The sequence below is a fragment of the Geotrypetes seraphini genome, chromosome 7 (genome assembly GCF_902459505.1).
Source record: "Geotrypetes seraphini chromosome 7, aGeoSer1.1, whole genome shotgun sequence".
NCBI lineage: Eukaryota > Metazoa > Chordata > Amphibia > Gymnophiona > Dermophiidae > Geotrypetes > Geotrypetes seraphini.
The window spans coordinates 108237682-108254504 of NC_047090.1; the positions used below are offsets into that span (position 1 = coordinate 108237682).

At 44.3% G+C, this 16823-nt stretch overlaps 1 protein-coding gene across 14 annotated transcripts in view; it reads right to left on the reverse strand.

Annotated features, from left to right (window-relative positions):
- Positions 1–848: 848 nt before the first annotated feature.
- Positions 849–16823, reverse strand: part of SLC8A3 (solute carrier family 8 member A3) — a 502626-nt gene continuing 486651 nt past the window's right edge. For 10 of the 14 annotated variants that reach the window (XM_033952912.1, XM_033952924.1, XM_033952920.1 and 7 more), the window contains 3 exons: positions 13356–13455; positions 12271–12546; positions 2770–3146 (listed from right to left, as the gene is read on the reverse strand). In XM_033952912.1, the coding sequence (XP_033808803.1) occupies positions 2770–3146; positions 12271–12546; positions 13356–13455 (753 nt within the window). Of the gene's footprint in view, positions 3147–12270; positions 12547–13355; positions 13456–16823 lie in introns of all 14 variants that reach the window. The other 4 variants (XM_033952918.1, XM_033952921.1, XM_033952917.1 and 1 more) reach the window with 2 other exon arrangements.

Below are 16823 nucleotides of genomic sequence, written 5' to 3' on the forward strand. Positions count from 1 at the left end.
TGTGTCCTCTTTTATGTGTTCACAAATATGGTAACCCTAACATTTCCAAAAGCTGGCATATTCCAATTAATAAATACAGAATAAGATTACTTTTTCTACCTTTACCTTTACAGAATAAGATTACCTTTTTCTACCCGCTGGAACTGTGGGACCCAGGGAGCTGTCCTGTTTGCATCTCCCCATCCTGGCCCTGATTTCTAAAACCCTCTAAGTCCAAATATGGACTTAGCTGAATTTAGAAATAAGCCCTTCAAATTGTAGAGATGGGTCTCACAGTCTTACCTATCTTCCATATAGTCGAGACCTAGTGCCAGGCAATAGATGACTGAAATAGTGCCTAGTGATGGAAATAGATGATTTCCTGAAATAGTGCCAAATTCCTGAAATAGATGATTTCTAAAATTGTAATTGGGGGTATCTGTTCAAGTCAAATGAAGCAGTAGAAAGGACTGTAAGCAACTGGTTGAAGAGACAAAATGTATTTTTTTTTTTTCATGACGGCTTTCAAAAATGTGTCCATTATTGGCAGAAATATGTGGCAAACGATGGCGACTATGTACAAAGGTAAATACATATAATAAAAGAGCAAGTTTAGAGCATTATTTTTGGTTTTCTGTCATTGCAATATATTAATTTAAACAAACATTCTGAAGGTGGAGGCAATACTTTTCATTCAACCCTCTACCGTGAGCTGAATTACTTACTGGAAGGTTTTTTTAGCCAATGATTGAGAGTGAAGTGCTCGCCAAGGCTTTTTTTTTTCCCTTCCTGTTGTGCAATTAGTTTTGTATGAACTATCACAATATTGTGATAGATATTGATATATATATATCTATATATATATCTATATATATATTAGTGTTTTCTTATACTCCCTCTTCCTGGTATTGTTTGAATGGTGTATGCATTCATTTAAGAAATACAACAACCTGCAAAAAACACTGTACTTCAAGAGAGTAGGGTCAAGACAAAGGTGATAAGCTCCATTTCAAGAGAGGAACACTCACACCTGATCAACTGTGTTGCAAGAGAGAAATGTAGTCATGTGTGTGAAGTGCTGTATTTCCAAGGAGAGGCAGCACAATACGATATGCAAAACCGTGTACCACCAGAGAAATATTAATTGAGCACATTGCCCACAACCACAGACAGTAACCACTATAGTAGATGGGTGATATGCAGTCTCTCTTGATTTCTTACATTTCCTATATTGCATAAACTGAGACTATTTATTTGCATGGCTTCTCTTATTTACAGACATTTTCTCTTATACATTGCCTCTGAAATGCCAGCCAGTGAGCATCATCTCATCTTAAGATACATAAGTACACATTTCAGCATCTCACCAACTGCTTCCTGCAGTCCATGACCGCTGCTAGAAATCAAGATACAACTTCTTTGTTTAGTGATTTATTGTTTTTCATATTAAGTTGAAATTAAAGTGGGCGCTTTCTGAGTTAAAAAGGAGATGGGAAGGCCACTCTTCCGTACTTGGTAAAGATCAAACATCTGCGATGACTCATGAGGGAATGTGTCACCATCAAACAACATATCCAAAATGACATAACGTCGCATTAGCTGAGTAAGAAATACCATTTACAGCAGCTGAAAGACTCAAAATTATTACTGCAAGGGATTCAGCACATTAGAACATTCAACGCATCTTATGCTAGTGAATTATAGGACAGAATGTAGAAGGCATCCCCCTCACCCAATGATAGAACATGTGTCAAAAAAGTGTCAAGATGAACCCAAACAATGAGAGAGACGCTCATGATAGCATTCTGAAAACGCTCCTCAAATCTAGCCATCTGAACTTTTAACTATCTTTTAAAAACCCAATCAACCTTCACATCACGTATTTTACTGATTTTTAAGACTCTGGTCTCTGGTTTCCTTAGCAATGCTCAGAAGCACCACAATCTGAAAATGGCAAATTGGTTAGACAATCTTACTAGCACTTTAAAAAACATCATAAAGAAATGGAAAAAATATGGGATTTTGCCCAGAATTTTCTATTTAACACTGTTGCAACATGTAAAGTACCTTTCCTTGCAGTATTACAGCCTTCATACAAATATTATAGTCAAAATATATAGAATATGTAATATATTAGTTCTTTTTTTGCCAAGTCAAGTCTGTACTGAATGAGTTGATTCATGCTGCGGCCTTTAAAACAATATTCGTGTGAGTGTGTGTAGTTTTATTTAAAATCCATCAGTCTCAAGCTGCAATTAAATAGTAATTTGGCTTCCGTGGCTGTTTTGATGGATATGAATTTTGTGTCTGTTGAAATATGTATTTAGTTCCAACACTGATAGTTGGACAAGGCTTTTGTCTGTGGTCGAAAAATGAAAACAAAACAAAAAAGTCCATTGAGTCTCCAGAACAAAAAAACTACATTGAAGTTGATCAAGCCTTATATCGTTTTCCATCATTTACGAAAAGAAAAAAAAAGAAAAAAAATTGAAAAGCTGAAAAGAACAGGAGAACAAGAAGAGAAAATGACATTTTCTAAGCTCTACTGCTTCTGAATTTTGGTGAACAGTTTGGCAATTGTTGCTCAATACTTTTTTTTAGTTTGTACCTTAAAAAAAAAAGAAAAGAAAAGTCTTTCACGTTGTCTCACCAGTCCTGACATCTGATAGCTCTGCTGCTGATGAAGTGTGAGATTTGGCAGCTGTCACTTCTGGCTTGAAGAGACTTTAAGGACTAGAGTCTGATGAGGTAACAGAGGAACGATTCCTCCACTGTTCACTTTCCCATTGCTTAAAAACCTCTGATGTAACAGTAAGCCTCCAGAGTGGAAAACAGGATGTAGAGCAACCACAGGCTCACAAAGAGCAAAGCGGTGGCAAGTCTGCAACCTTTAGGGCCGCCTAGTTCTCCCCCGACATGTGGCCGCCTCCTGTATAGCAAGACACTGATGCAGATGAAAGCAAAGATGGTGAAGAGAGTAACAGAAAAAGCCAGTGTGCCTGCAGTGACACGAAATTCTTTTCCCTGGGAGGCCCAGTAGATGGCAGCCACTGACCAAGCCAGTCCAATGCCCAAGAATACGTTGACGGCGTTGCTACCAGTAACATTCCCAATTGAAGCATCTGCGTAGACATCCTGAATTGCAGCCACTTTGCTGGCAAAAGTATCTATGAAAAAGAAAGAAGAAAGGATAACATTTATATAAATTATGGGACGCACTTGAATGAATTCATGTTTCAGCTCAGTAAATACAAACAAGAGAGAGAAAAGACATAACACCAAGTGAGATTGGGAGGTCAAGGACCAGGAAACGGCAGAAAAACAAAAGAAATATACCGAGGCCAATGTTCATAAAACAAAACCCTGAGCTCCTAAATTTAGGAAGCTAAGGGGTCTTTTTACTAAGTTGCAGTAAAAAGTGGCCTCAGCATCCCCTTGTGTGAGCACTAAGGTCATTTTTACTACAGCCATAAAGGACCTGATTCTGTAAATGGCATCTAGCAGCACCTACATTGTAGGATAAAATCTGTTAACACTAATTCTGCAGTAACTGCCAAACTAGTGCATGCTAAAAAATACTTTTAATTTTTTTCTTGAGGGGGGTATGTCAGGGGTCAGAGGCGAGCTTTCCTGCTCTAATCAGTTAGCGCAGTCACATTAACATACACTAACTGGTTAGCGTAGGATTACTGTATGAGACCTTAGGCCTGATTCTATAAAACATGGCAAGCTGATCTAGACACCTAATTTAATTTTTATTGGTTCTATCGAAGCTATTAATTGAACAGTGCCATTAAAAACTTCTGCCGCAGCCCCACCCTGTTCTACCACAGCCCCGCCTCATTCCAGCAACAGCCCACCCCATTCTGCCCCCCCTAACCCCAGCCCCACACAAATCCCATCTCTTCTGGGTGGCGTCTAGAGGACATCTGCATGGAGGCGACGCAATTACATCACGCGCATACACGTGACCTCATCGCATCACATCCGCGCAGATGCCCTCCAGACGTGGCCCCGAGCTCAATGGTTTTCAAAACTAGGACAAAGTGCTGGGTTTTGAAAACCTGTCTGGACTCCTGGACAGCCCTCTATAAAGACGACACGTCCGCGTAAATCTAGAAGTCTGGTAATCCTAAGCAGAATGCCTGAGTGCATTCCATGGTATGCTATTTTAAGCTATGTTAGGCAGGTCAGCTGTGAAAGCAGAGGGTGTGTGTAGGGGTGGGGGTTTCCAGGTGTGTGTGTGGGTGGGGGTGCCCAGGGCCTCTATGACTACGCCACTGTAATGAGGAAAGAGCGACTGAGGATCACTTCAGCTCCCTCACCCCTAGACATAAGGAACAGTCCCTAAAAGAGGCAAGGCATGGTTTTGAGGAAGGTGGGAGGAGAAGAGTTACTATGGGAGAGGTTCAGGGGGTGAGGGAGGATGGGTTTGTGGATGTCAGGAAATGTACGGGGTGGGGGGGAGGGGGGAGAAGACAACTTGATCCCACCACTAGTCTCTTTACCAGATAGTGGGCCTGAACTTGGGACCCAGAACCTATGCACTTGCTTTGACAGAGACAGCAATGAAAGGATTTCAGTAATGAAATGAAAGTAAAAGTGAAATACAGTCTAATCTAATCTAATCTTCATTTTATTACCGTATCTACTCCCTAAGGAGATCGACTCGGTTTACACTTCGTTAAAAAATGAAACATAACAAGTAAAAACTGTGGGATAAAAACAAAAATTGGTTAGATTAGATGGATGGAAAAAAAGTATGTTGAATTGCTTAAAATTACTATTCGACGGGTAAAATCAAATTAACTATTGTGAAAACAACCAGGTTTTTAAACTTTTTCGAAATTGATATAATTGATTTACCAGTCTTAGAGAATCTGAAAGTCCATTACAAATTCTCACCAATTTAAATGTAATGTAATGTAATTTATTTCTTATATACCGCTACATCCGTTAGGTTCTAAGCGGTTTACAGAAAATATACATTAAGATTAGAAATAAGAAAGGTACTTGAAAAATTCCCTTACTGTCCCGAAGGCTCACAATCTAACTAAAGTACCTGGAGGGTAATAGAGAAGTGAAAAGTAGAGTTAGAGGAAAAATAAAATAAACATTTTAACAAGACAGCATTGATCTAAATACTTTGGAAGGTAGAAGAGAGGAGAGAAAGGAATAGAAGCAGAAGGGGGAGCCGTTGAACAGTAGAATTCTGGAGAAATTTAAATGTAAAAGATTTGCTAAGGGCGCCTTTAACTAAGCTGCACTAGTGGTTTTAGCACGCGCTTAGCGCACATTGCATTGCCACGTGCGCTAGACGCTAATGCCACCATTGAGCTGTTGTTAGTTCTTGGCGCGTAGCGTGGGGGTAGCACGTGCTAATCTGCAGTGTGCACTAAAAACGCTAGCGCACTTTAGTGAAAGAGGAGGTAAGCTTCCCAGTGCATTTAATACCTTTCAGAGAAGGAAATGCTAATTTGTGAATTGTTGTAATTCTTGAATAGCAGGACCTAAAGGAATTCCAACTAAGGGGAAGCAAAGAGTCAAATATTCCCTAAAGGAGTTTGAAAACCACACATGCACACTTGAACTGTATCCTATGATGGACCAGAAGCCAATGGAGTTTTCTCAGCAATGGGGAAACATGGTCGTTCTTTCTCTTTCCAAAAATAAGTTTGGCCGCTGTATTCTGTATTAACTAGAGACGATCTAAGCTGCCCAAGTAAGTAGAATAACAGTAGTCCAACTGGGCCAACACAATGGATTGTACCAGTAATAAATAATGTTCTTGATAAAATAGTGACCTGACTTTCCTCAGCAAGTGCAAACTAAAGAAACATTTCTTTAGAACTAAGACAAGAAATAGCGGGCACAATCCAGCATGTTTGCAACCTATCCTTGAAAACTGGAGAGGTACCAGAGGACTGGAAATTGGCAAATGTCACACCTATCTTCAAGAAGGGATCGAGGGGTGACCCCGGGAACTACAGGCCGGTGAGCCTGACTTCAATTATAGGGAAGATGGTGGAAGCTATGATCAAGGACGGTATTTGCGAGCACATCGAGAGAAATGGCCTACTGAGAACAAGCCAGCATGGATTCTGTAAGGGAAGGTCATGCTTAACGAACCTTCTGTACTTCTTTGAGGGAATAAGCAGTCGGGTGGACAATGGGGAACCTATAGACATCATTTACCTTGATTTTCAAAAGGCTTTCGACAAGGTGCCACATGAAAGGCTGCTTAGGAAGCTGTGGAACCACGGGGTGGGAGGGGATGTGCACAAATGGATCGAGCACTGGTTGTCGGGTAGACTGCAGAGAGTCGGAGTAAAGGGACAATACTCTGACTGGCGGGGAGTCACGAGCGGTGTGCCACAGGGATCGGTGCTGGGGCCGTTACTCTTCAACATATTTATCAATGACCTGGAAAAGGAGGCAAAGTGCGAGGTTATAAAATTTGCAGACGATACCAAACTGTGCGGCAGAGTTAGGTCCAGGGAGGAGTGTGAGGACCTGCAAAGGGACCTGGACAAGCTGGAAGACTGGGCAAACAAATGGCAAATGCGCTTTAACGTGGAAAAATGCAAGGTCATGCATATAGGGAAAAAGAACCCGTTGTTCAACTACAAATTGGGGGGGGCATTGTTGGGAGACAGCAGTCTTGAGAGAGACTTGGGTGTGCTGGTGGATGCATCACTGAAGCCATCTGCACAGTGCGCAGCAGCCTCGAAAAAAGCCAACAGGATGCTGGGCATCATAAAGAGGGGCATAACAACCAGGACGCGGGAAGTCATCATGCCATTGTATCGAGCGATGATGCGTCCACATCTGGAATACTGCGTTCAATATTGGTCGCCGTACCTCAAGAAGGACATGGCGGTACTTGAGAGAGTTCAAAGGAGAGCAACGAAACTGGTAAGAGGGCTGGAACACTGCCCATACGCCGAGAGGTTGGATAGGCTGGGGCTCTTCTCTCTGGAAAAAAGGAGGCTCAGGGGAGATATGATAGAGACCTTCAAGATCATGAGGGGCATAGAGAAGGTGGATAGGGACAGATTCTTCAGGCTGAAGGGGTCAACAGGCACGAGGGGGCATTCAGAGAAACTGAAGGGAGATAGGTTCAGAACAAATGCAAGGAAGTTTTTTTTCACCCAAAGGGTCGTGGACACTTGGAATGCGCTACCGGAGGAAGTGATCAGGCAGAGTACGATACAAGGATTCAAACAGGGATTGGACGGATTCCTGAGGGATAGGGGGATTGTGGGATACTGAGAGAGGTTCTGGGATGTAACACAGGTATAGAAAGCTAACCAGATAATAAGTATAGAAATCCAACCAGGTCGTGCATGTGCAAGACCGGAGGGTTAGGACTTCGATGGGAACATAGGACTCAATGGGAAACCAAGGTGGCAAGGGGGCCCCTTCTGGTGACTCAGACAGGCCGTGACCTGTTCGGGCCGCCGCGGGAGCGGACTGCTGGGCGGGATGGACCTATGGTCTGACCCGGCGGAGGCACTGCTTATGTTCTTTGCAAAGGAATTTATTTGGTCATTAAAAGTGAGAGAGGAATCCAGAAAAATGTCCAAAACTCTAGAAGTGAAGTCAAGTTGTAATATAATATTTGATTTCAATGCAATATTAGTAGGGAGATTAACTAATCTAAGTCCGATCCAAAGCAGCTTAATAGTACCTCGGTTTACGAGTGCACCGGTTTGCGAGTGTTTTGTAAGATGAGCAAAACATTTGCAAAATCGGCACCTCGGAAACCAAGCGTGCCTCGATTTACGAGCGTCCCCCCGTGATCCAGCACCCTCCCCCCGCAATCCGGCACCCTCCCCCCTGTGATCCGGCACCCCCTCCCCCTGCCACGACCTGAAGTTCCCCAGACCCACCCGAACCCGCTTCTTACTTTCAACTCGGCCTCGGCACTGGCATCGGCCTCCTCTTCTGTGCTGGGCCTTGAGCATCTGTGCATGCTCAAGGCCTGCGAGTTCACGCTCTCTCCGAGATTCTCGGAGATCTTGGAGAGAACGTGAACTTGCAGGCCTTGAGCATGCGCAGATGCTCAAGGCCCAGCACAGAAGAGGAGGCCGATCTTTGGGCACCGGCACCAACGCACAGGACATGCTGGTGCCTGTGCTGAGGCCGAGATGAAAGTAAGAAGTGGGTTCGGGTGGGTCTGGGGGACTTCAGGTCGCAGCAGGGGGGGGTGCCGGATCGCGGGGGGGGAAGGTACCGGATCGCAGGGGGGGGCCTTTGGGGGGAGCAATGCCGGTTCTCGTGGGGGGGGGGCATAGAGCAGCGCTGCTAGCCTTGGGGAGTGGGAACGTATCAAAGCGAGTTTCCATTATTTCCCAAGGGGAAACTTGCTTTGATATACGAGTATTTTGGTTTACGAGCATGCTTCTGGAACGAATTATGCTCGTAAACCAAGATACCACTGTATTCAGTTTCATTTGAATGGAATTCGCCCAACTCTGGAGCTTAGAGATACAGCTATCTATGCCTGTAACCAGGTCACTGAAATCATGTCTGACTTCCAATAAAATAAGACAAGAATATACCAGTCTGGAGTGTATAATTGGAGAATGAGTTAGAATCTCTAACCTAAAAGAATCTGCAAATCAAGCTCAGTCAGCCCTTGGCAACAGGAGCTAGAACAGAGATGGGCAACTCCAGACCTCGAGGGCCGGAATCCAATCGGGTTTTCAGGACATCCCCAATGAATATGCATGAGATCTATTTGCATGCACTGCTTTCAATGCATATTCATTGGTGAAATCCTGAAAACCCGATTGGATTCTGGCCCTCGAAGACTGGAGTTGCCCACTCCTGGGCTAAAGAAACATTTTCAGATGCATGAATTTTCAGATGCATGAAATACCGATGAGTTAATAAAATTTAGGCCGGTGTCATTTGAAATTCATGGGAGCGGGGGTTTAACAAAATCTCTACAGGATACTTGGCTGTATCCTCTGAACTGACCTAAGTACCTTTTATTATCATGATTATTATTAATTTGTAATGTGAAAAAAAATGCTGCAGGCTGAATGTCTTAAAATACTTGGTCGTTTCTGCAATTCAGGAGTTTTGCAGAATTGAAGCCATAAATAATAAGAATGACTTTATATAATGTATTTGGACCACGTAATGAAGAAAGGTGAGCAGGGGGCCATCACATTAAAGTTTAACATGCTCATCACAAGCCTTCTGTACCTGCTAATAATAGCACACTACACAGTAAGGCCTTAACATGCACGCTAAAAGGTTCCCTTGTCACAATGACGTATAAGTACTAAAAATGGCGCTTTCTAGATTACATAATGAGATTTAAAAAAACAGAAATGCAGAGCAAGATATCAAGCTAGAGGCAGCAAAGTCTGGAAAGTTTTATTATCTGATAGAGAATATTAATAACTCATCAGTGCAAAATATCCTGGGTCCCAGTTCAAAGTCCCAAGATCTAGATCTGTCTCCCACACTGAATTTAACATGTTGGAAACAATGGGATTGTGTTGGCTGATTAAGCTTTTTCTAGTGCATAATTAATTCTCGTATGCAGGACATATATGTCAGCCCTGAGGCTTTTGTACTGGGCTCAAAAATATTTTGTGGTCACAAAAATTAATGAATGTGTTTCTCGTATTTGTTGAGAGGAGATTGCTATAATTTTTCATGGGGACAGTATACTAGTACTCCTGCTCCCGCTAGTTTGGTGGGTATTATTCAGGCTTATGTCCCTTTATCCAAGCTGTGCTCTGTCTATCATGGTGACTTGTTTGTGCCATCTGTAAGGGAATTGAGACTGAATACCTCACGTGTAACTATGTTTTCCTGTAGGGGCCCCCGGGAATGGAACCAGCTACCTTTCTACATTAGAAAGCAATGTAATCTTGATGCTTTTAAGAAGTTATTGAAGAGACATTTTGGCCCTGATTCTGCAAAGTGCCGTCCCGATTTTAGGCAGCTGTAGGCGTCCTACAGCTGTCTAATCAGCCAATCGGGTATGCATGTTTTTAAAAAAATGCTCCCCAGGCAGGCCGCCTATATTGAAGGCGCTTCCGGGAGCCTAGGGAGGCCCGCAAGACACCTAAGCTCGCCAAAGGGCCTTAGGCGAACCTAGGGGGCCCTACGTGTCTCCCTAGTAGAGGAAGAGACGCTTAAAATGTAGGCCATACATTGTAAGTATAGTGGCCGCAGCCACTTGTCTGATCACCAGCAGGAGGGTGCCCAACCCCTCCTGCCGGAACGCCGCCCTCTCCCCCCGAAACTCTAGATCACCAGCAGGAGGGTGCCGAACCCCTCCTGCTGGAACACCCCCCCAAACTCCCAATCGCCGGCAGGAGGGTGCCCAACCCCTCCTGCCGGAAAGCCGTCCCCGCCCCCGAAACTCTAGATTGCCGGCAGGAGGGTGCCCAACTCCTCCTGCCAGAAAGCCGGACCCCCTCCAGACCCCCCATGCTAACGACCTCCCCAACTAACCTTTAAATGTTGGCCGGCTGGACGGGTCTTGCTGCCGTCCAGCCAACAGGCCCGCCTTGTCGAAATGAGACGGGCCCGCCCCTTCCCGGCCCATCCCCGCTAAGTCTAAGGCCTGATTGGCCCAGGCTCTAGAAGCCTGGACCAATCAGGCCTTAGGCATAGCGGGTCTGCCCTAACCTTAAGGTGTGATTGGCCCAGGTTCGTAGGCATCTGGGCCAATCAGGCCTTAGGATTAGTAGGGATGGGCGGACCTGCTATGCCTAAGGCCTGATTGGCCCAGGCTTCTAGAGAAGGGAAAGAAGGTCAGCTAGATAATAGGGATGCACATTTGTTTAAAATTATCACTAAAAGGTTTCCACCCTTATACTTAACCAGCAGTGCGATATCACTTTTGTTCCTGGGCAGTAAGTGTAGTTTTCTAATTGCTCATGACTAAAATGTATAGAATATGTTATTTCCATAAAACTTTGCTTTAGTGACCAGGATAGTCCAATTTTGAGTTTCCCTATTTAAAACCTGATCCCCCCCCCCAATTTTTCATCTTTTCATTCTTATAAAGTCATGATACATGGGTTTGTCGTGCCACTGGGGCTTGCATGCAACTGAGAAGCTCAAAGCTATGCCATCGGTAGTTTCACTACCTTCCAAGGCGGAGAGGTTTCAGTGGAGATGTCAGACTAACGATGCACCACTCATCTGGGCAGCAGAAGATGGGCATTTGATGTGACAACGGGTGACAACATCAACTATATACCGCGCTGAAGGCCGGGCAGTCTATTTCTCTATTCTGCCAAGAAAACTTGATGATGATGGTAAAACAAAGAATTGACGTATAGTGCTGGAAGATGGTTCACAAAATGAAAAACTTCCCATGAAGCGGGCAAACGGTCTGCAAAAGCCAGACCGGCAGAAAGGTGAGAAGACCAAAACAAACCAAAATAGTCCAAGCCAGATTAAAGTATCTTTCTTCCTCAATACTGAGTTCAGACTTGGTGTTAGATGCAATCTTACACCAGTTTAGTACTATTAAGCCCCTGACACAGCCCAGGAAGAGCAGAACTTGGCCCAGAAGGGTGTAAGTTTTGACCCAACCGGTATTGTTGCTTGCTGAATACATTTATTTATTCAGTTTCCTATACTGTTCTCCCAGGGGAGCTCAGAATGGTTTCCATGAATTTATTCAGGCACTCAAAGCAGTTTTCCCTGTCTGTCCCAGCAGGCTCACAATCTATCTAATGTAGAAACTACTGAAGACACATTTGTTTGTGAATGCATTTGTGTAATGGGATGTGTCTGAGATTAGGATGTGCAGCTTTGTGATAACATAAGGATTTGGATTCATGCATTCCGAAGTTATCCTATAGTTATGTAGGATTAGGTTTTATAACAATCATGTTTGCATTGTCAAATTTTTATGTTTGGTTTTTACGTAAACCGCATAGGTTGTATACGGTATATACATTTTTAAAAATAAATAAATTAGGTGACTTACTCAGGCTCACATGGAGCAGTGTGGGTTTGAGTCCTCAACCTCAGGGTGCTGAGGCTGTAGCTTTAACCAATGTACCATACTCTCCTTGGACTACTTTGGCTTATTTCAGTCTGTTCACCTTTCTGCCATAAACAACATGGGAAACTAAAGAAAACAAATCTTTTTGAGTCGCACTCCCTTTCTGGACAGTATATCAGATAGTACCAGCCCTGTCTGGAAAATGTCATGCTCTTGTTGGCTTTTAGCATATCCAAGTGATGCAATCAAGCTACTGACCCACTCCAACAGCTAGCAAATGAAGCTGAACTAACCCTTACCTGGTACCGAGGTGCCAAATGCTACAAAGACTACAGCAGTCACAGAGTCTTTAAGCCCTATTGTGCAGCCAAAGTGGGAGGCCAGATCTCCAATGACAGCTGTAAGCATGCCTACGATCATGATGGACACAACAAAACAGGCCCAGCCATTCCAGTATTCTGTCGGTGGAACACACGCAAAGAGCACTTTCCAGAAGACTGTCAGGAAATGCATGACATAGTCAAAACAAGACGGTAGGCGCTCCTCCCCAGACTCATCCTCCTCTTCATCCCCTGCTGCAAACAAACAAGATGGTACAGACCAATGAAACAATAGGTACATACCCACACAGCTCACAGAATGTAGTGCAGTGAATCCCAAAGTTGTCCCAGGGGAATACCAGCCAGTCGGATTTTCAGGATATCCACAATGAATATACATGAGACAGATTTCCATAATAAGGAAGCAGTGTATGTAAATCAATCACATGAGCATTCATTGTGGACATTCTGAAAACCTGATTGGCTGGAGTTTCCCTAGGACGAGTTTGGGAACCACTGTTGCAATTCATATTTGCTGTTGGAGTTACTAACATGTAAATGTTGGCACTCACTGTTAACCCAGTTATTAATAGTACATTAGCATGTACAAAAATAGTACACTTTAGTCATTCTAGCTGTTCAAATCTTACATATTTGATATTAAAAAGATATTTAGCCAACAGTCCTCTAAAAAGAGGACAACTTCTATGAACCACTATAACAGTGCTTTATAAAAGAAAAAAATACTTATATATTTATAAATGTAAAAAAAAAATCATATTACACTCCATCAACATTTCTAGGCAAATTCTAACATATATACATAATTTATAACAGACAAATACATTATATATTATGTATATACACAGTTTATAGATAAAGAAATAGTCTAGACAATTTTTGTTCAGTGTGATAACCTTGCTTTCACCCACTTGTGTGTGTGTGTACTGGGAGAGGTACAAAGAAGGGGAGACACTTTATGCAGAATGACTAGGTTGTCCTGGGCTGCTATCAAAGCTTCTAAATGCACACCACTTCCACTATTTTCAGAACCATGCCCTCACCTGCACTGACAGTAATGGCTTCCAAGAACTGATCCCGCCATGAGTGTGTTCCTACTACCAAAGCAAGGTTCGTCTTCTTGATCAGTTTGTCCACTGTGCTCTATCCACCCAATGCAATAGAAAAACAAACACAAACAGGTTGAAAGCAGAACGAAATGTGTAGAGTACAAACAGAATCAAATGACATCACAAGTACATTCTTGCTAACAATGCAATAGTGTTATGTTGTGCAGAAAGGATGTGATAGTGTGGCTTTAATGCACAACTCGCTCATTCTATAACAGGTTGCCTAATGTTAAGTGTCAATTATATGCATTAAGTTATAGAATACTAGAATGTATTTTTTGGGGGAGCACCCATTTTGGGGGGGGCACCCATTTTTTTTTTGGGGGGGGCACCCATTCTCTCTCCTCACCCCTGTTACAAATTTTATCTTTGATGGTGGGGTGCCCAGGCCCTGCCAGCTGAAGAACTCCATGGTCCAAACTTCCCAGGTATGAAGAAGTCATTGATGTGCTTTCCAGCCACGACTACAGGCACGCCTTGAGCATGCTCAGTTCATATGTGCAAACAGAGCATGTGCAAGGAGTGCCGGCATCAGTGGCTGGAAATCACTCTGTCGACTTTCTTGCATTGGGTAAGTTCAGGCTGAAGAGCTCTTCGGCTGGCAGGGCTTGGGCATTTCTGCCAGTCTTCCAGGGTACTGTAGTTTGGAGCAGGGGGCCTGAGCCCAAAATGGGGGAAGCCAGGTCCCCAAGGCTAAATCACTTAATTAATATGTGTGTTGGGTGTGCACTCAGCAGTACTGCAAACCTTTAGTATGTCACCACCATAGGGCATAACTGCAAAGAGGCGATCACAGAGGGAGGAACATAGGCAGGTAGTGGGCATCTCCCATTTATGCGTATAACTTACATGCACAGGTGTTGCCTTTAGGTGTGTACATTTACCCCTTGTATTGGAATAAACCAGTGTGCCTACATGTAGGCTTCAACTGCCAATTTTTACTAGCATTCTATAACAGAAATTACTTGCATAATTGCTGTTATACAGTAGAATACAGCCAGCGTAAAGTGAGTGTCTAAATTGTATTGCCCAGTCATAAAATTGCTCCACTGAATCAGAGTGGTCTCACATCTCACACATGTAGCATCTATAAATTCAATATTTTGCAATATGTATGAATATTGGGAAATGAGGTATATGCTGGGTGCCTTGTAGTTATAAACTGCCCCTTCTGCATGCCTTGGTGATCATAGTTCCATTATTATTATTATTTTATGTTAAAAATTTCTATTCTGCTTAATGCCTAAGCAGATTACAATAAAACATACATAACTTGTCACGTCCATAAAAGATCAGTACATCACAAACATTAAAACTACTACAGGTCTATTAGCTGCCAAACTATCCTTAAAACTAAAAACAAGATTACAATTCAGAGAATATGCCACATGAATCTGCTCCGAGGATCAACCATTTACAAAGGGACCTGAACAAACTAGAAGAATGGGCGATGAGATGGCAGATGAAGTTTAATGTAGAGAAATGTAAAGTCTTGCATGTAGGAAACATAAACCCGAAGTACAGCTATACGATGGGAGGGCTGGTAATGGGTGAAAGTACCCAAGAAAAGGACTTGGGGGTAGAGAGCTGCACGGGAACGGGGATGACGGGAATCCCGCGGGACCCGCGGGGATCCCGCGGGTTCCCCCTTTGGGTCATGGGGATCCCGTGGGGACGCCCCCTAGGGTCGCGGGGATCCCGTGGGGACGCCTCCGAGGGTCGCGGGGTTCCTGCGGGGTTGGATCGCAGCGGGGTTGGTCGAGCCGCGAGGGTAGTCTCCTTCTCCTTACCTGCCCTGTCGCAGCACACATCCGAACGGAAATCTTCCCGATGTCAGCGCTGACGTCGGAGGGAGGGCTTAAGCAAAGCCCTCCCTTCCTCCGACGTCAGCGCTGACATCAGGAAGACTTCCGGTCGGCTGTGTGCGGCAGGGCAGGTAGGAAGAAGGCAATGGCGTACGAAAGAGGGGGGAGGGGGCGGTCCGCCCCGGAGAATGTGCACAGCCGGTCAGGTCCCCCGATCGACCGACAACAGGCCCGGCCGACAAATCTCCCTGCCCTGTAGCCGCGAATCTAAATTACCTCTTACAGCAGCTTCACTACTCCAGCTGCTGTAAGAAGGTAATTTAGATTCGCGGCTACAGGACAGGGAGATTTGTCCGACCGGGCCTGTTCTGTTGTCGGTCGGGTGCAAAAGCGCCACAAAGGTGGAGGCAGGGAGGGAGGAAAGGTGGAGTGGAGAAGAAAAGACGCTTAAGGGGGGAGAAGGCCGCTGAAAGTACTGGGGAAGACAAAGGGGTGGAAAAGAACGCTGAAAGGACATGGGGTAAACGGGAGGAAGGGGGGGGAAGGACCCTGAAAGCACTGGGGAAGACAAAGGGGTGGAGAATGCCACTGAAAGGACATGGGGAAGACAGAGGGGGGAGAAGGCCGCTGAAAGGACATGGGGAAGGCAGAGAGGGGAGAAGGATGCTGCCTGACAGGACATGGGAAAGATGGTGGGGGAGAAGGACACTGAAAGGAAATGGGGAAGAGGGAATGGGAAGAAGACGCTGGCAGGGAAGAAGACAGAGGTGCCAGATTATGGGGGGAGCGGAGGGAAAAAGATGGGTGCCAGACCAATTTGGGAGGGGGGAGAAAGGGAGAGGCACAGTAACAGAGCAAATGGAAGACACAGAGAGAAGAGAGGCAGTGGATGGAAGGAATTGAATGAGAACATGAAGAAAGCAGAAACCAGGCAATAAAGGTAGGAAAAAAATTATTATTATTTTTTTTTTTTGCTTAAGGATAAAGTAGTATATTAGTTGTGTTGATAAAAATTTATAAACATTAGAGGCTCTGGTAGAAACCCGTTTACAAAGTATGTATTCTTCCCAATTAATATTTCCAAATTAATAAAGTCTTTTTGCTTATTTTTAAATGGGTTTCTACCAGAGCCTTTAATTCAGTAGCATAATTAAATGAAATAACTATTTCTGTAGTTTATAGGGACAGGCGGGGACGTAGGGGATTCCTCGCGGGGACGGGTGGGGACGGAGGGGATTCCTCGCGGGGACGGGTGGGGACGGAGGGATTCCTCGTGGGGACGGGTGGGAGTCCTCACGGGGACGGGTGGGGACGGGTGGGACTTTGGCGGGGACGGGTGGGATTTCTGTCCCCGCGCAACTCTCTACTTGGGGGTAATAGTGGACAACACAATGAAGCCGTTGGCACAGTGCGCAGTGGTCTCTAAGAAGGCGAATAGAATGCTGGGTACTATCAAGAAAGGTATTACAACCAGAATGAAAGAAGTTATCCTGCCATTGTATCGGGGGATGATGCGCCCGCATCTGGAGTACTGTGTCCAATATTGGTCACCGTACACGATTGATAAAAGGTATAGAAAACCTTTCATATGCTGAAA